Genomic DNA, 20,785 nt, shown 5'->3' with positions numbered 1-20,785 from the left:
AGAGAAAAACAGAGTTAACATTTCAAGTCCAGTATGGCTCTTCTTCGGAAGAGTCTGTTCCAAAGAAGAGACGTATTGGACTCGAAACATTAACTCTGTTTCTCTCTTCAAAGATGCTGCCAGACCTGTTGAGTATTTCCAGCATTTTCTGTTTTTATTTCAGCTTTCTAGCTACAGCAGAATTTTGCTTTCATTTATTCCATCTATTGGCCGTGCTTTTTATACTTTCAATGGAGCAGTGATAGAAATGTAGAAAATAGTAAGTCACTTGGCCCTTTGAGTCTCCTCCACCATTCAATATGATCATGGCTGATCATCAATCTCAACTCTGTACTGCTGCACTCTCCCCATACCCCTTGATGCCTTTAGAATCCAGAAATCTATTTCCTTCTTAAATATATTCAGTGACTTGGCCTCCACAGGCCTCTGTGGTAGAGAATTCCACAGGGCCACCACCCTCTGAGTGAAGAGGTTTCTCCTCATCTCAGTCCTAAATGGCCTACCCCGTATCCTGAGACTGTGACCCCTTGTTCTAGACCCCCAGCCAGAGGAAACATCATCCCTGCATCCAGTCTGTCCAGCCCTGTCAGAATTTTATACATTCAATGAGAAACCTCTCATGCTTCTAAACTCCAGTGAATACCAGCCTAGTCTACCCAATCTCTCCTCATACGACAATCCTGGTGAATCAGCCTGGTGAACCTTTGCTGCACTTCCTCTAAGGCAAGTATATCCTTTCTTGGGTAAGGAGACCAAAACTGCACACAATACTCCAGATGTGATCTCACCAAGGCCCTGTACAGCTTGAGTAAGACATCCTTGCTCCTGTACTCAAATCCTCTCACAATGAAGGCCAGCATACCATTTCCCTTAACTGCTTGCTGCACCTGCATGCTTGCTTTCAGCGATTGGTATACAAGGACACCCAGGGTCCCTTTGTACATCAACATTTCCCAATCTATCATCATTGAAATAACAATCTGCCAATCTATCATCATTGAAATAACAATCTGCCATTGTTTTTCTTACCTAATTGAATAACTTTACACTTATCCATGTTATACTGCATCTCCCATGTATTTGCCCACTCACTGAACCTCTCTAAATCAGCCTGAAGTATCTTAATAAAGTCCCCATCGCTCATATTCTCACCAAGTTTTGAGTCATCAGCAAATTTGGAAATATTACATTTGGTTCCCTCATTCAGATCATTGATATATATTGTGAATAGCTGGAGCCAAAGCACTGGTCCCTGTGGTACCCCACTAGTCACTGCCTACCACTCCAAAAAAGACCCACTATTCCTACTCTCTGTTTCCTGTCTGCCAACCAATTCTCAATCTACAGAATTACCTGGAAAAACTCAGCAAGTCTGGCAGCATCGGCGGAGAAGAAAAGAGTTGACGTTTCGAGTCCTCATGACCCTTCGACAGAACTTGAGCTCGAGTCCAAGAAAGAGTTGAAATATAAGCTGGTTTAAGGTGTGTGTGTGGGGGGGCGGAGAGAGAGAGAGAGAGAGAGAGGTGGGGGGGTGGGGTGGGTTGTGGTTGTAGGGACAAACAAGCAGTGATAGAAGCAGATCATCAAAAGATGTCAACAACAATGGTACAAAAGAACACATAGGTGTTAAAGTTGGTGATATTATCTAAACGAATGTGCTAATTAAGAATGGTTGGTAGGGCACTCAAGGTATAGCTCTAGTGGGGGTGTTTTTTAAATTTTTTTTTATTTATTTTTTTAAATAATGGAAATAGGTGGGAAAAGGAAAATCTTTATAATTTATTGGAAAAAAAAGGAAGGGGGAAACAGAAAGGGGGTGGGGATGGGGGAGGGAGCTCACGACCTAAAGTTGTTGAATTCAGTATTCAGTCCGGAAGGCTGTAAAGTGCCTAGTCAACTCGCAGACACTTCCTCCTACCTCTCCCTGGACCATGACCCCACCACTGAACATCAAGCCATTGTTTCCAGGACTGTCACTGACCTCATCTCCTCTGGGGATCTCCCTCCCACAGCTTCCAACCTGATAGTCGCCCAACCTCGGACGGCCCGCTTCTATCTCCTACCCAAAATCCACAAACAGAACTGCCCCGGTAGACCGATCGTCTCAGCTTGCTCCTGCCCCACAGAACTCATTTCTCGTTATCTTGACTCCCTTCTCTCTCCCCTTGTCCAGTCCCTTCCCACCTACATCCGTGATTCCTCTGACACATTACGTCGCATCAACAATTTCCAGTTCCCTGGCCCCAACCGCTTCCTCTTCACCATGGACGTCCAATCCCTCTACACCTCCATCCCCCACCAGGATGGTCTGAGGGCCCTTAGCTTCTTCCTCGAACAGAGGCCCGAACAATCCCCATCCACCACTACTCTCCTCCGTCTGGCTGAACTTGTTCTCACGCTGAACAATTTCTCCTTCAACTCCTCTCACTTCCTCCAAATAAAAGGTGTGGCTATGGGTACCCGCATGGGCCCCAGCTATGCCTGTCTCTTTATGGGATATGTGGAACATTCCTTGTTCCAGTCCTACTCTGGCCCCCTTCCACAACTCTTTCTCCGGTACATTGATGATTACTTCGGTGCCGCTTCATGCTCTCGTCAGGACTTGGAAAAATTTATTAATTTTGCTTCCAATCTCCACCCCTCCATCATTTTCACGTGGTCCATCTCTGACACTTCCCTTCCCTTCCTTGACCTCTCTGTCTCAATCTCTGGTGATAGACTGTCCACCAATATCCATTACAAACCCACCGACTCCCACAGCTGTCTCGACTACAGCTCCTCACACCCCGCTTCCTGTAAGGACTCCATCCCATTCTCAGTTCCTTCGCCTCCGTCGCATCTGTTCCGATGATGCTACCTTCAAAAACAGTTCCTCTGACATGTCCTCCTTCTTCCTTAACCGAGGTTTTCCACCCACGGTCATTGACAGGGCCCTCAACCGTGTCCGGCCCATCTCCTGTGCATCCGCCCTCACGCCTTCTCCTCCCTCCCAGAAACATGATAGGGTCCCCCTTGTCCTCACTTATCACCCCACCAGCCTCCGCATTCAAAGGATCATCCTCCGCCATTTCCGCCAACTCCAGCATGATGCCACCACCAAACACATCTTCCCTTCACCCCCCCTATCGGCATTCCGTAGGGATCGTTCCCTCCGGGACACCCTGGTCCACTCCTCCATCACCCCCTACTCCTCAACCCCCTCCTATGGCACCACTCCATGCCCACGCAAAAGATGCAACACCTGCCCCTTCGCTTCCTCTCTCCTCACCGTCCAAGGACCCAAACACTCCTTTCAAGTGAAGCAGCATTTCACTTGCATTTCCCCCAACTTAGTCTACTGCATTCGTTGCTCCCAATGTGGTCTCCTCTACATTGGAGAGACCAAACCTAAACTGGGCGACCGCTTTGCAGAACACCTGCGGTCTGTCCGCAAGAATGACCCAAACCTCCCTGTCGCTTGCCATTTTAACACTCCACCCTGCTCTCTTGCCCACATGTCTGTCCTTGGCTTGCTGCATTGTTCCAGTGAAGCCCAACGCAAACTGGAGGAACAACACCTCATCTTCTGACTAGGCACTTTACAGCCTTCCGGACTGAATATTGAATTCAACAACTTTAGGTCGTGAGCTCCCTCCCCCATCCCCACCCCCTTTCTGTTTCCCCCTTCCTTTTTTTTCCAATAAATTATAAAGATTTTCCTTTTCCCACCTATTTCCATTATTTAAAAAAAAAATTAAAAAAAAACACCCCCACTAGAGCTATACCTTGAGTGCCCTACCGTCCATTCTTAATTAGCACATTCGTTTAGATAATATCACCAACTTTAACTTTAACACCTATGTGTTCTTTTGTACCATTGTTGTTGACATCTTTTGATGATCTGCTTCTATCACTGCTTGTTTGTCCCTACAACCACAACCCACCCCACCCCCCCACCTCTCTCTCTCTCTCTCTCTCTCTCTCCGCCCCCCCACACACACACCTTAAACCAGCTTATATTTCAACTCTTTCTTGGACTCGAGCTCAAGTTCTGTCGAAGGGTCATGAGGACTCGAAACGTCAACTGTTTTCTTCTCCGCCGATGCTGCCAGACCTGCTGAGTTTTTCCAGGTAATTCTGTTTTTGTTTTGGATTTCCAGCATCCGCAGTTTTTTTGTTTTTATTTTTAATTCTCAATCTATGCCAATATATTACTGCCAATTCCATGTGCTTCAATTTTGCACACTAACCTCTTTGGGACTTTTTCAAAAGCTTTTTAAAAATCCAAATACACCATATCCACCGGTTCTCCCTTATCTATTCTGCTAATTATGTCTTCAAAGAACACCAGTAGGATTGTCAAACATGACTTCCCTTTCATAAATCTGTGTTCACTTTGTCAAATCCCGTTGATATTTTCTAAGTCTTCTGTCAGAAAATATCTTCAGCTTCACTTATGTTTCAAATCCCCTCCCTCCTCTCAAGATGTGTTTCATTGGTCTTGGCTGAAACATGTGAACTTGTCTCCTTTTATCTGTGGTATCATGGACTGCACATATGCCAATTACAACTTAATTGTGCTTATTTGTTTGAATATTAAAAATCCAGAATCCTGTTTTAAGATGGTATAAATTTGATCTCTCTTGTCAGTCAGTGATTGTGAAAAGTGTGGAAAGAAATGCTGCGAATATGTATGAAGCAAGAAAATGTCTACTGGGTTTGGAAAACAGTGGTGTTGCTCTGACAACAAATGCACCATCAGCAGTTACCTGTCCAATAGGCCTCTCCTGTCATGGACTCGATATCCTGGCTTCAGCTGGACTCGGCCTCGCTGGATTAGGTATGCAGGTATTTTTATACACTTTGCAGGACTAATGCAACACTTGAACTGCTACCTTACTGAGTCCTAATCTATATCAATGAAAGATTTCTAGATTCTTCAAATAGTTTTATGATCTGTTTGAAATTGTTTTGGGGGGGTGTGGTGTGGTGGGGGGGGCGCGGTGTGGGGGCCGGAGGTGGGGGAGGTTGGGGGGGTGGGGGGGTAGGTTGTTGGCAGTTAAGTAATGTTGAATCAGAGGGAGATGGTGGCATAGTGGTAATGTCACTGGACCAGCAATCCAGGCTACTGTTCTGAAGGCATGGGTTCAAATCCCACCATGGCATCTGGTGGAATTTAATTTCAATTAACACATTTGGAGTATAAATCTAGTCCCAGTAATGATGATCATCATCAATTGTTGTAAGAGCCCACCTGGTTCACTCATTCCTTCAGGGAAGGAAATATGCATGTGACTCCAGATCCACAGTTATGTGGTTGACGTTTACTGTCCTCTGAAGTGGCCTAGCAAGCCGCTCAGTTCAATTAGGGATGGGCATGAAAGAATAAAAAGTAAATGTAATTTGGAAATCGGAGTACACACAGAATCACAGACTCATAGCACAGGAGGGGGCCATTCAGTACAGTCTCTGGATTGGAGGCCATTACCTCACTATATTCTATCAATATTATGTTACATTTTAACTTTTTTTAAATAAATACTCCATGATGGAAGGGAGATGGAAACTCATCTCCTGGACATTACCTGGGATAAAGAAGATATGAAGGTAAGGGTGCAGTCAGTCAAAGATGCTAATGTGGCTGAATGTGAGGAAGAATATAAAACAGTTTCACTCCCAGTGCCGGTGCAACCACTGGGCAAACTAAGCAGCCACCTAGAGTGGCAAATTTTGTGGTGGGGGGTTGGGGGGTGGGGGGGGTGGGCGGATAGTGTTAGGAAATAGAGATAGTTTGAGTAAGTTATATCCGTATTTATGTGTGGTAGGAACAAGGTATATCTTTAAGTTTAAGTTCAATTTATATATTTTTTCTATTTGTGGGTTAAAAGGTGAAACCAGGGATCTAGTTTCATTTTTGAGTGGAGACGGCAGGTCTGAAGCTCTGTTTGTATACCTGCATTTCTAATGAGATTTTTACAACTCTTGAAGGAGAGTTAAAGCAAACGAGCAGGAAAAAAACTCTGCTGTTCCCTAGTAACAGGGGTCCAGTGAGGGAGGCCCCACCTACACACTCACAGACAAAAAAAACTAAAACCAACAGCATTTTGAGTTCAGTTGGAAGGTGCTGCCAGAGAGACTGGACAGGAGAGGGACAGATAGCAAGTCCCAAACTGAAGCTGAAGCCAGGATTCCAGAGAGACTGGATACTGAGAGAGGGCCCTGCAGAGAGGATATATTTCCCAAAAGAATTGGAAGGTCTCAAAACCAAGGAGTGAGACAAAAAGGAAAGGTCCCAATGGGACAGTCTAGTCAAAGGACAAGGACGGGAACCTGGAAATGGCCCTGTTCTGTGGAAGTGAAAGTAAGAAGCAGAGAGGAAGGCTCCAAGCCTTTTAAGTTTAAAGGGAGAAACTGCAGGACACAGATTTAAAACGATATAAGCGCGAAGCAAGAAGGTCCAAGAAAACAACTGATGGTCTGTAGGTCTTCATTATGGGCATGTGAAGCAGTGGTGTTCTGGTGGCACAGCTGAGTCAGTGAGAGTGTGTGGAAAAAAACGTAAATGTATGTGGCCATCCAGGGGGGAGGAACATCAGAAGGACAGTTTGAAACTCTAGAGGTGGACCCTTGTGGAAGGTGCCTAAGAGAAAGCGTCAGTTTGGGAGAAGATTTCAGGATGAGCTCTTGGAGAGTGGAGATTGGAACCCTCGCATGAAAGGCGGAATCAGTGAGACCAGTTGGCTACAGTGTGATAAGCATCTGGGGAGTGTTGATGAGAGATCCTAGCATCTGTTTGGGGTGGTACCTGTCACTTGGTTTCAGAGAGTGGTGTGTCTGACCCCTGGTCGTCTAGTGGTTCACATGGACTGGGTACTTACTGTGAATATTAGAGTATAAGATAGCTTTTGTAACTTATGTTATCCTTACAAATCTGTATATGTCTATGAAAGTATAGTTGTGGGTGAAGGAGCATTATAATATATTCCATCTTTTCTGGTTTAATAAATGTTTAATTCTTTTGTTGAAAGTTTATCAGCTGATTCCTGTGACTCTGCTCAGTAGCCATTCTCCACGTATTTTTAAAAAAAAAATAGTATCTACCAAGCCGGTTTCCTCTGGGATTTGGCTGGTCCAGTAGTAACATCAGCTGAAATCATAACAATGGCAAAAAACTAAAGGAACTATTCATGAATCTAATTAAGTGAAAAAACAGGCTTCAGCAGTGAAAATGAAAGGTCTCGATCTATTGATATACATTCGAATGGACTGATATACATATAGATTTCCATGCAAGTCACTCCCAAAATTCCATATTATATTCCTCATTCTGTTCATGTTACAGTTGTGCAAATTTGTACAGCTACATGACTATTCCAAAATTTGAGCCGGTAAATAATGTCAAAGAATATAATTTAATCTAGCTCACTGTGTCGTAATGGTTATTGATTGTGTAAATTGCGCATAAAATCATCTAGTAACTGTTGCAGGAGCAAATAATATTACATCATGTGAGCTAATCAATATCATAATATTCTCCTCTTCCATATAAAATAAACCTGTAATTATAAATGCAGAATTTTTATTCATAATGCACAACTTTCATTTTCAAAAGATAATGTTATTGGGCACAAAGGCTGAAGGTTCTCCTAATGTTTTGTGGTTTGTCTTGTACTGTACTGGGAAGGTTTTCCTCTATTCACGAGTAACTCGGGTTTTACTTGGGTAGGTTACTTCAAAACTACTTCATTCACACTACATACAGGGCTAGAAGGTAAGTAATTCTTTGTTTTGTACAGACAATTCCACCTTCTCTGCAGAGTCTCTAGCACATGACCTGCTGATGTCACTGTTACATCATGACGCAAAGCACTTACTCGTGACATAACTATTAACTCATTGTGACACACCCAGGGCTCTTGCACCAGCACTGTTCACTCCCATCACTCACTGCAGATAGGCCAACTAACACACTGTACATATTCAATGATAATCCAATTAGGATTAAGAATTATGACACCAATAAAGATGCAAGACCTAAAGAGGCAAAAACAGGCACATGAAGTGCCAGGGATGAGTGAAGGCATAGAATGAATGAAATACTGAGAGCGACAAGGGATGAGATTTGAGATGTACTGATGGTCACTAGGCAGTTCCCCACTGGGTTTAAAATATGGGAATGTGGAAATCACTTGCTGAATAAACTGAAGCTGCAAAGTCTTTAGTTTTGTGTCAATTCAGATCGAAGTAAGGGCCAGAATTTTGCCTTCGGTGTGCAGGGGTGGGCTTGACATGCCACCGTGTAAAATGCCGCGAGACAATGTCGGGCGTGCGTCCTGACGGCATCGCGCGTCATTTCGACATTGCATTCGGTGGGCATGCGCCGGAGGTGGCTGCGTGCCCACCGAACGGTCAAAGGCCTATTAAGTCCATTAAGAAAATAATTTACATCATTAACACTGCTGCCCGTCTAACCTTAAGGTTGGCGGGCAGGCTAAGAGCCCAAGTGGCCTTCGCGTTTTCCAGAAACCTCATCCATGGGCGGGATGAGGTTTCCTGAAGGTTTTATAAAATTAGTAAATAATTTTGGTGAACTTAACAAACATGTCCCAGCTCATGTGACACTGTCACATGAGGGGACATGTTCAAATAATTTTTTACTTGAATTTTAAAAAACTTTTATTGTCTATTCAGCCTCCCTGTGGCAGCGCAAAAGATCGCAGGCCCAGGCTCTCCCTCCTTCCCCCGCCCACACAGGTAGCACTGAGCGCTACAGAACGCGTATTATGCTGGGCAGGCCTTAATTGGCCCACCCATGTAAAATGTTGACGCGCAGTCGATCGCGGGTGGTGATCGGCTTTGTGCCCAGCCCGCCCAACATAGGTAAGATTCAGCCCAAGGAATATATTATCAGAACTAAACTTGAGGACAACTTGTATGATGATGATCTAATAAATAACAGATTCAGAAGTTGGTTAGCCTCCTTGATCTTTTTGAGGCATGTTGAAAATGTCTAGGCCCTAAACTCTGGAATTCCCTTCCTACGCCTCTCCTCCTCTTTACCTTTCTCTCCTCCTTTAAGGTACTCCTTAACCAAAGGCTTTGTCAAGGAGGTAGTTTACAGAGGTAGTTGGAACAATCTCTCCTCATGTGACAATCCTGCCATCCCAGGAATCAGTCTGGTGAACCTTTGCTGCGCTCCCTCCATGGCAAGTTTTTCCTTTCTTAGGTAAGGAGATCAAAACTGCGCACACTACTCCAGGTGTGGTCTCACCAAGGCCCTGTACAGCTGCAGTAAGCTATCTGTGCTCCTGTACTCAAGTCCTCTCACAATAAAGGCCAACATACCATTTGCCTTCTTAACTGCTTGCTCAACCTGCATGCTGGCTTTTAATCATTGCTGTACAATGTCACCAGGTCCCTTTGTACATCAACATTTCTAGGCCCTACAACATTTCTTATAGGTCAACGTTTCCCAATCTATCACCATTTAAATAATACTCTGCCATTCTGTTATTCCTACCTAAGTGGATAACTTCACACTTATCCACGTTATACTGCATCTGCCATGTATTTGCCCACTCACTCAACCTGTCTAAGTCATCTTGAAGCCTCTTAACATTTTCTTCATCGCTCACATTCCCACCAAGTTTTGTGCTGTCATCAGACTTGGAAATATTACATTTGGTTCCCTCATCCAAATCATTGATATACATTGTGAATAGCTGGGGCCCAAGCACTGATCCCTGTGGTACTCCACTAGTCACTGCCTGCCACTCCAAAAAAGACCCATTTATTCCTACTCTCTGTTTCCTTTCTGCCAACCAATTCTCAATCCATGCCAATATATTACCCCCAATCCCATGTGCTTTAATCTTACACACTAACCTCTTATTTGGGACTTCATCAAAAGCTTGCTGAAAATTCAAATACATTACATCCACTAGTTCGTCCTTATCTGTTCTGCTAGTTACTTACTCAAGGAACTCCAGTAGGATTGTCAAACATGATTTCATTTTCATAAATCCATGTTGACGTTATCTAATCCCGTTGATATTTTCTAAGTGTACTGTTATCACATGCTTTAGAATAGACTCTAGCATTTTCCCTACCACTGATGTTAGGCTAACCAGTCTGTAATTCGCTGTTTTCTCCCCCTTTTTTAAATAATGGATTGGTTACATTTCCCACCCTCTAATCCACCGGGACTGTTCCAGAATCTACAGAATTTTGGAAGATGACAACCATTGCACCCACTATTTCCATGGCCACCTCCTTTAGTAACCTGGGATGTAGATTATCGGGCCTGGGGATTTATCAGCCTCAGTCCCATTAATTTCTCCAGCACTATTGTTTTAATAATACTAATTTCTTTTGATTCCTCCATCTCACTAGGCCCTTGGTTCCCTCGCATTTCTGGGAAGTTATTTAACTGCTCCGCTATTTCTTTATTCTCTATTTTAAATTCTCCTGTTTCAGACTGTAAGCGATCTACATTTGTCATTTGTCTTCACTAATCTTTTTCTTTTTACATACTTATAGAAGCTTTTACAGTCTGCTTTTATGTTCCTTGCAAGTTTACTCTCATACTCTAATTTTCACTCCTTAATCAATCTCTTGGTCCTCCTTTGCTGAATTTTAAACTGCTCCCAATCCTCAGGCTTCCTATTTTTTCTGGCGACTTTATATGACTCCTCTTTGGGTCTAATACTATCCTTAATTTCTTTTGTTAGCCATGGTTGGGCCACTTTTCCTGTTATGGTTTTGCACCAGAAGGAATGTATAACTGCATTTGCTCCTTAAATATTAGCCATTGCCTATTCACCGTCATGCCATCTAATGACGTTCCCCAGTCTATCTTAGCCAACTCACGCCTCATACCTTCATAGTTTTCTTTGCTAAGATTTAGAACCCTAGTTTCAGATTGAACTACTTCACTTTCCATCCTAATGAAGAATTCTATCATGTTATGCTCGCTGTTCCCTAAAGGACCCCACACAACAAGATTATTAATTAGCCCCTTCTCAAAGCACAATGCCACATTTTGGATAGCCTGTTCCCTAGTAAGTTACTTGACATACTGGCCTAAAAAAATCTCGTACACACTCCAGAAATTCGTCCACCACAGTGTTATTGTTAATTTGGTTTGCACAGTCTATATGTAGATTAAAGTCACCCATGATTACTGTAGCACCCTTGTTACATGCATCTCGAATTCCCTGTTTAATGCCGCCCCCTACCTTATCCCTACTGGTTGGAGGCCAATTGCCACTAATGTTTTCCACCTCTTGTTGATTCTTAGCTCCAACCAGACTGATTCTACGTCTAGATTTTCTGAGCCAATGTCCTCTCCCCCAATCACACGGATTTCATCCTTAACTAACAATACCACACCACCTCCTTTTCCTTTCTGCCTGTCTGTCCTAAATATCAAGTACCCTTGAATATTCAGTTCCCAGCCTTGGTCACCCTGCAGCCATGTCCCTGTAATCGCAATCATACTGTACCTGTTTACATCTATTTGCACTGCTAATTTGTCTACCTTATTGCGAATGCCAAGGGCTCTGGTTTTGGGGGAGGGTGTTCTGGTGATGGGTTTGAGGAAGGGGCTCAGTGACCGATCTCTATTTGGGGGAGGGGCTGGGTGACGGAGCTCGGCTTAGGGGAGGGGCTCGCTGACAGATTTCAGTTTGGGGGAGGGGCTGGGTGACGGAGCTCGGCTTAGGGGAGGGGCTCGCTGACAGATTTCAGTTTGGGGGAGGGGCTGGGTGACGGAGCTCGGTTTAGGGGAGGGGCTCGCTGACAGATTTCAGTTTGGGGGAGGGGCTGGGTGACGGAGCTCGGTTTAGGGGAGGGGCTCGCTGACAGATTTCAGTTTGGGGGAGGGGCTGGGTGACGGAGCTCGGCTTAGGGGAGGGGCTCGCTGACAGATTTCAGTTTGGGGGAGGGGCTGGGTGACGGAGCTCGGCTTAGGGGAGGGGCTCGCTGACAGATTTCAGTTTGGGGGAGGGGCTGGGTGACGGAGCTCGGCTTAGGGGAAGGCTTGTGGTGCTTTTTTTTCCAAACAACTGTAAGAAAAGAATCAACTGACAAAATATACTGCCAAAGCTGAGGCAGAAGTGCAATAATTGTATAGTGTGATTTCTGACAAAATTTGAAACGGGAACGGCTCCTTGGTAAGCAGCTCACATCCATTTCTCCTCTACTCAGTTGTAAATATGAGCATCATTTGACAGCTCTCCCATGTGTAAATGGATCCGTATGGCTGCAAATCAATGTCAGCTGTGCCCTAGAGAGGTGCTTGGGCCATGTATGTCTTAGAGCTCTTTGTCAAATGCATGGTGTGAGAATTGAAGGAAATCTGCAGTTATAGGAAGACCCAAGTTTGTGCGATTGGTTTGAATTGGCCACTTTGGTCTGCTGGATGGAGCACCAGGCACAGGCAGGATTAGATATTCCTCACATAATGTGACACCTTGTAATCTTGCAAACAAATGTCAAAAAGGGACTTCTCTTTATAAGAGAATAAGCAAAATGGTGATGGATTTTTGTTTTTTAATTTATTCACCCAGGGATCTCCACAGTATCTCCCCTCATGATTCCACCAACAACACAAGCAGCCTTGACAAGTATCTTGCTGTCAGGCCTGCATGGGTATGGGCAGACCACACCATCGCCACCTCCTGGTCTAGCACCCATGGATATTCAGATCAGCACCTTATCCCCGGAGAGTGATAAGACCGCAACTTCCTGCATCAATGGCCATGTTAAGGTACGGTAAAGTGTTACTGTTTGGATTGATGTTTGGGCTGGATGGTCAGAGTAATGACCGGGCAGCTCATGAATGTTGACCGCATTAGGAATTCTGTCAACAAGATATTGAAATTTAACCCTCTCAAACCCCAAAGGAATATTTAACTTGGATCACCAGATGTGATTGGACATTTTCCTGGAGCTTTTGTCCCTGGACCTTCTGCCTCCATTGGCCCCTCCTTTACACTGCTGCAATTGGTTGCCCAACATGTCCATCTTTCCTGCCTTACTGTATGAATTGGAAAGTGAAATGACTCTTCATAACTCAATTTGATGATTCCTGACTGCCAGTCAGTCAAATAGCCTTTCCCTCACTGCCACTATTTTACTAATTTAAAAAATAATGTTGAATGAAAATAAAAAACAATCGCTTTATTTTTTTAAATTCTCCTTTGATTTTTGTCCTGGGTGATGTTCACAGCAATGTGCTGAAGATTAATCTCTAACACCGCGAGACTCTCGGTAAATCCTGGAAGGATAACAATCCTCTGAGTAATATTTTAGCTTGGACTGATGTTTTACTGTGATTATTAATCTCACTTGCCCTGACTGTTATATGTTCTGTTGGAGGGAAAGGGATTTAAAAAAAACTTTTGTTCTAACCCTCAGTGCTGAAAGAACATTGCAGATTTCAAAATCTACACCCCTTGCATGATGCCTGTAAATTTTTCTGAAGGCTTAACTCGTATTGGTCTTTGTTTCAGGGGGTGGCAACAGCTCTCTGGTACCTTGTCTATAGACTAATCTCCGTCAGGGAACCCAGCTATTTAACCTTGTGGGCCACCAACACAGCTAGACATGACCCTATTCTCAGATGTGTCAGAGAATCATAGAATAGTACAGCACAGATGGTGGCCATTTAGCTCATCAAGCTTGTGTTCGATCCACACACTCGCTACATGAGTCTTCACATGGCGGGAACAGAAAAACTACTTTTTGTATAACACATCTCTGTGAAATATGCAGAATGTATTTAGTTATGTCAACCACTGTGGCAGCCATTTAGCCAGTGATGTAGTGAGAAGCATGAGCACAGGGAGAGAGAGAAAATGGCAATGACACAAAGGGACTTTGAGCCACAATGAGAGACACAGAACTACTAATACTCATGGCAATAGAGAGAAAATGCCAACGAAATGGGGTTTAAAAAAATGAAGAGAACTTAAAAGAGAAGAAACAAAGCAAAGAGTTTCCATTTATATAGCACTTGTCATATCCTCAGGATGTTTCAATGTACTTTATAGTATTTACTGTTCTTAATAATGGGGCAACTGATTTCTACACAGCAAGATACAGTGAGCAGCAATGAGTTAAGTGACCAGCTAATCTGTTTTAGGCGTTGTTAGTTAAGTGAGGAATGTTTGCCAGGACACTCAAGAGAACTTCCCACTCACCTGCAAAAGGTCCTGTGGATCTTTACGTCCACCTGTATAGGCAGACTGACCTCGGTTTAATGACCCAGTCGAAAGACAGCACCTCTGACAGAGCAGCACTCTATTAGTACTGTACAGGTTCCTCAACCTAGACCTCTGCTCGAGTCCTGACCCACAACTTCTGATTTAGAGGCAAGATTTGAAGCAATTCAGTTGAGCTGGCAGGAGCAGGAATGTTTGCTGACTCCCTCCTGCCTTTTCTAGCCTGGGAAAGGGTGAGAAGTGGAATGTCCCCATAATGACTCAAAAGTGAATCCAGCATCATTTAGAAATTGAACCTTGAACTTCTGTTGGTTTCTTTAGCTCTCTGTCATGTGGTCACTGACACACTAGGAAGCCATATTAGTACGAATAGTTATTGGAACAAAACATTATTTAAGTTGCAGTGCTCAGGAGGATGTTCTTAAAACACTCTTTTTACTTTGGATGCAGCGGCGCTATTAATTAGAATGAATAGTCTGTTGTTAACTGTTCTCAGGGACCAATAAAATGTAACTTAAAATTACCTAGACCAATGTGGGATAGATTTTAAAAGGTTATCCAAGATCTCCAGTGTAGAGGAATCAATCATTTAGGAATATCAACAGCATGTTCTGTAGAATTAGAACTTTAATGTTTGATTCCTGACACATGAACCCACTAGGCCTGTACTCAGATTAATCAAGTTGGCTTCAAACTGAAAGACAAGGCAAGAGACTGTTGGGTTATTGAAACACCACCAGCAGATTATCAGTGGCACCAGTGAGAAGATGTGCTTCCTTGCACTGCAGTCAAAATGGAGTTTCCATTTAGAAAGATAAAGATAGAGCTTATGTAAAAAACATAAGAAATAGGAGCAGAAGTAGGCCATTCGGTCCCTCGAGCCTGCTCTGCCATTCAATAAGATCATGGCTGATCTGTGTTTTGAATTCCACATTCCCATCTACCCCCAATAACCTTTGATTCCCTTGCCTAACAAGAAACTATCTACCTCTGCCTTAAAAATATTCAATGACTCCACCTCCACCACCTTCTGAGGCAGAGAGTTCCAAAGTCGCACTACTCTCTGAGAGAAAAAAATTCTCTTCATCTCTGTCCTAAAAGGACGACCCCTAATTTTAAAATAGTGCCCCCTAGTTCTGGACTCACCCACAAGAGTAAACATCCTTTCCACGTTCACCTTATCAAGACCATTCAGGATCTTGTATATTTCAATCAAATCACCACTGATTCTTCTAAACTCCAGTGGAAACAAGCCCAGTCTGTCTAACATTCCCTCATAAGACAACCTGCTCATTCCAGGTATCAATCTAGTAAACCTCCTCTGAACTGCCTCCAACACATTTACATCCTTCCTTAAATGAGGAGACAAAAACTGCACACAGTTGCGTTAACGTAACACACAGTTTGCATTAATATAGCACTTCTCGTGACCTTAGGATGTCCTGCAGTGCTTTATGGTAATGGAATAGTTTAAACGTGTTGTCATTTTTGCAATGTAGGAATGCTACAGTGTGTCTGCACTGAATGGCCTGTAATACAGAACACATGCATAAACCAAAATGCCTGCAAACATTTCTGTGGCATTTTCCTATATGACATGTATAACTGAAAGGGGATTTAATATGTTTTGTTTTCACAGCCTCCAAGTACCATTTATACTAGAATTTCAACTCCCTGTCTAGCAGATAAAGTGTTGAGCAGTAACCACTCTGAGGAGAATGCAATCAGCCCCCAAGAGCAGTTGACCAGCAAGTCCAATCAAGGGGAAGGTAAATTTCCAGTGGAAAAACTGGTGTTATTAATGCTGGCCCTGGGCCACTGGGATCGGAGTTTCTTTTATCAGTAAAATGCGTACGTTAAATAAATTTACACTTGTGGACACTGTAAAAACTACTGTAACTTGCTAGTAATCAAGACTAAACTGGCTGGCAGCCTTGTTTCAAAGGATGTAAGATGGCTGATGGGAGAAAAGGGAAGTGTCACACTTATTCAGTCAGATACATGTCCAATATCACCCCTGTGCTCTGTAACTGGGATATAGGAGGAGTTTTACTTTGCTGCCAAACTGCAATACAGACACTGAAAATATTTTTGTTTCACTTAAAAGTGAGATGTCTGCCCACAGTTCTTTGTATTCTTATGTACCAGCTGGAAGCAAAGGTGTAGGTCCACTTGCACTACAGGTCTAGAGTTGGCATGGGCAATCTGACTAATTCTGAGGAGAACTGAGAAAGGACAGAGTCTTCTCCAGGAATTTCAGATTGGGCTTAACTGGGTTCAAGCTACACTGACACCATAACGACAGCATTGGATTAGAGTGAAACCACCCCAGACCAACACTGCAGCTGTAGCTTCAATATACTATCTAATAATTCAAGCATGCAAAGGAGGCACGGCGTCAGGAAGAGCTTCATGACCCAGCACCCAAACACTTTTGAGGGTGACTCAAGGCCAGCACAAACCGCCAGGAGAACTAGGCGGTTGCCTGAGACAGAAAACTTTGAGGGTGGCACCCATAGCAAAAAACTGAAGCCTAAATTCTGAAACTTTAAAATGACATTGCTATGACATTATTATTATGAGCATGAGCAACTTAACCACACTTCAAGTTCAACTATTCAGAAAGGCAAGCTCCTGGGTGATAACCAGAGTCCAGATGATGAGCGGAGTGCACAAATCCTAGTCGCACCAGTGTTATAGGGTGCTCAGTGGGTCTTAGTGAAGTTTTCATCATCTTAAGTAGGTTAACTGTATGTATTTATTAACTATAAGAACTATGTCCATATATACAGTAAAGGGTTCAAGCTAGGAGCTGTCTCCATGCTTGCTTGTGCACACAGCATTGTCCAACACTAGACTAACCCCTAGGTGCAGGTCATGGGTTCTCTTACACCACTGTTTGGGCAATACTGTACTCAGTGCCATGTTAACCCTTAATGTGTCAGACCTTTATACCACACCTCCCCTAAGTCTTTATCCAATGTATTTCAAGTTATTCGCCTAGTTTACCCCATGTAATTACATTGTTATTACTACCCCATCTCCCCCCTTCAAGTCTGAGTTCATGGATCCAGACAGTCTGGAGGCCTTAAACCTGTCCATATCTCATTTATGCTACTGTCAGAGGAGTTGTAGGCCCTGATGTTGCAGGTAATCCTTGTTGATTTGGAGGCTACTCTGGCATCGGGCATCTTTTTTTCCTCTTTTTCCATTCCTTGGTATTGAACCGCCCTCTGTCGATTTGGCAGTTGTGGTGATCGATGATTGTTGATTTATCTTTTTTTCTAAGGTGAACGAACACTGTGCTTGTCCCCATAGTGTTTTTTCCTCTTTTGTCATGCGGTTGTCATGATGTCCTCTGTGATGGAAGTTGGCTATTCCCGTTATGAAGATGTATTTTTTTGGTAAGCTCAGCTTTGTGTTTGGCTGTGTGGTGTGCTGTCTACAATAGATGCCTGCTGCTTGGTTCCAGCATTGTCTGTGGCACTATCATGCTGGCTGGGATTTGCAGCGTTTGCTCTGTGGTCACAGTGTTGACCTCATTAACAGTCGCTGAAGGTTGAGGCTTTTCTGGTTGTTGTTTGCTCTCTTGTCTATCCTCCACTGGAGGCAACATGGTAACCATCTGAGTGATTGGCTGGTCTGACCAATGAGTGCTTTCTAGCACCTGTAATGAAAATGGACAAACCTGCTCTGCACAGAGAGAAGACAGGTCAGAGCTGAAGTCCCGTCTCAATACCCTTTCTTGTTTGAGTCTCAGGAACTTGTAGTTCTGTATAATTTATGACAGTGGTTGTTTTCACATCTTCTGCTGTTTTGAGGAGATTCAGGGCTACACAGGAATCTCTGTTCTAGAGAGAAAAAGACTGGTTACGGATGACGTACATCAGCTCGAAGATTTATTTGTTGCCATATCTTAGTGGTCCCAGGATCATGCCTGTGACTGGAAATCGGATTCCTCCCGACCCATAGAGTGGTGTGTATTGTTCGAAGCCAGAGGTTTCTCAGCCACGGTTCCTTGTCTAGTAGGACCATAACACTGGCTCCCGTGTCCAATTTAAAGTTTGTGAGATGGCTGTTAACTAAAATGTCCACATTCCAATTTGAAAATCCAGGATCTTTGACCTCACCCAAGAAGCATGGCTGTGTGTTCTCTTGGTGTGCGATTTCAATCTCTTGAATCATTTCTGACTCTTCCATGAGTTTAGGTGTTTTGGCCTTGCATAGTTTACCAAAATGTCCAATTTTGTTATATTGAAAGCATTGGGCTGAAATTGCAGGAAGTTGCTTTGCTCCACAGACTGGCACGGTTGCTCTACTGATTGTTTAGGGCATTGCTTCCCTTGGTCTGGAATATCCCTGTTTCTGTGCTGTTTAACTAACTGGGCTGAGGGATTTCCTTTGTACCACGGTTTACTTTCTCCTCTTAAAATGGACCTGTGCTGCACATGGAGTTCAGACTGCCTGACAATCTGGATAGCTTTCTCAAGGGTTAGATTTTCCTATATTTGCAGCATGTCTGAGAGTGTATGTCCACTACCCATACAACTATTCTATCCCTGATAAGTTCAGATTTTAGGTTTCCGTATTTGCAACCATCAGTCCTCCTGTACAGATCATTAGTAAATGAGTCGACAGGTCCTCTTGGCTGCTGGACTTGCTTATTAAATTTAGCCCTTTTGAGGATTTTGTTACATCATAGGTTAAAATTAACTTTGAATGATTTTAGCACTTCAAATTTAGCAGATGATTCATTAGTTCTTTGTCTAGCAATAATGTTGTCCACTATTGGGCCTACTGAGTAAAGCAGTGTGATGATTGCACAATGTTTGGCACCATTCACAACTCCTCAGAAAATGAAGTAGTCTATGTCCAAATGCAGCAAGACCTGGACAATATCCAGGCTTGGGCTGACAAGTCACAAGGAAATTCGTGCCACACAAGTGGCGGGCAGTGACCGTTTCCAACAAGAGAGAATCTAACCATCGCCCCTTGACATGCAATGGCATTCCCTTTGCTAAATCCCCCGCTCTCAGCATCCTGGTGGTTACCATTGATCAGGAAGTGAACTGGACTGGCGAAATAAATACTGTGACTCTGACATAAATACTCCGAGCAGGTCAGAGGCTAGGAATAGTTCAACGAGTAACCCACCTCCTAACTCCCCAAAGCCTGTTCACCATCTACAAAGCAGGAGTGTGATGGCATAGTTTCCACTCGCCTGGATGAGTGCAGCTCCCACAACACTCAAGAAGCTTGACACCATCCAGGACAAAACAGCCTGATTGATTGGCACCACATCAACAAACATTCACTCCCTTCCCAGCAGTATGTACCATCTATAAGATACACTGCAGAAACTCACCAAGGCTCCTTAGGCAGCACCTTCCAAACGCATGACCACTATCATCTAGAAGGACAAGGGCAGCAGATAGATGGGAACACCACCACCTGGAAGTTCCCCTCCAAGTCACTCACCATCCTGACTTGGAAATATATCACCGTTCCTTCACTGTCGCTGGGTCAAAATCCTGGAACTCCCTTCCTAACAGCACTGTGGATGTACCTACACCACATGGACTGCAGTGGTTCAAGGAGACAGCTCACACCCACCTTCTCAAAGGCAATTAGGAATGGGCAATAAATGCTGGCCCAGCCAGTGAAGCCCACATCCTGTGAATGAATTTTTAAAAATAACCTGTTGAGCTTCTGTCTTTCTATCCAGACCTGAAGCAATCATGCAGCTAAGGAATCTTTTTCTCCAAGGTCCCCAGTAATGTGATTAATCTGGGCCGTGGATAAGTCCAAATTGACCTTGAAGAGTGGATTTCTGATCCATGGTTAGAGAATTGGCAGGCTCCCACTGCAATGATGCTTGCTTTTAGCTTTGAAAACATTTTAAACAAAGGGCGCAGGTGAGCCCTTCTTCAAATGAATGGTGGCGCCATCTTGAATTTCAGCAACTTCCTAAATCTGAACCCACACTTCAAATTTTTTTAACCATGGATAGGTAATCCACTCTTCCAAGTCAATTTGGATTTATCCAAGGCCCAGAACAATCACATAATTGGGGACTTTAGAGAAAAAGATTCCTTAGATACGTGATTGTTTCAGCTCTGGATAAGAAGACAGAAGCTGAACAAGTTAACACACTGATTTATTCTGTAGGCCCGTTATGGATGATATTATTGCTAGACATGGAATTAACGAATCATCTGCTCAAGTTGACGTACTAAAATTATTGGATCGACTAGCTGCAGACCTCTTCATCTCAGCGCTATGCTTTAGGGTCATGAAAGCGTCGAATTCTGGCCTTTAAAGCTGATTCTTTACTTGCAATTCTTCCCAATTAATTAATTAATTCCCTCCCCACCCCTGTCGCCACCTTTTCAGAGCACGCACTGACACCACGTTTCATTCTTCTGACGGAGTTTTTAAATGGAAATTTCTGATCACTGAACGATTTTAAAGTTTCTCAGGACTTGTTGTATCCCGGAATTTAAAAGTTTTAGGTCATCCCCGCTAGGTCTGCTGACTCTGCACTCTGGGAATTGAAGCTGGACTTCCAAGAAATCGCACGG

General features: G+C 43.6%; 1 protein-coding gene across 3 annotated transcripts in view; it reads left to right on the top strand.

Moving 5' to 3' along the window:
* The window catches only part of LOC121289895 (protein bicaudal C homolog 1-like), a 314,358-nt gene that overhangs the window by 262,496 nt on the left and 31,077 nt on the right, over nt 1-20,785 (top strand). For all 3 annotated transcript variants that reach the window (XM_041209847.1, XM_041209845.1, XM_041209846.1), the window contains exons 10-12: nt 4,630-4,819; nt 12,549-12,748; nt 15,844-15,973. In XM_041209847.1, coding sequence (XP_041065781.1) covers nt 4,630-4,819; nt 12,549-12,748; nt 15,844-15,973 — 520 coding nt within the window. The remainder of the gene's footprint in view (nt 1-4,629; nt 4,820-12,548; nt 12,749-15,843; nt 15,974-20,785) is intronic.

The sequence above is a fragment of the Carcharodon carcharias genome, chromosome 17 (genome assembly GCF_017639515.1).
Source record: "Carcharodon carcharias isolate sCarCar2 chromosome 17, sCarCar2.pri, whole genome shotgun sequence".
Taxonomy (NCBI): Eukaryota; Metazoa; Chordata; class Chondrichthyes; order Lamniformes; family Lamnidae; genus Carcharodon; species Carcharodon carcharias.
This window is presented reverse-complemented; position numbering and strand designations above follow the sequence as displayed.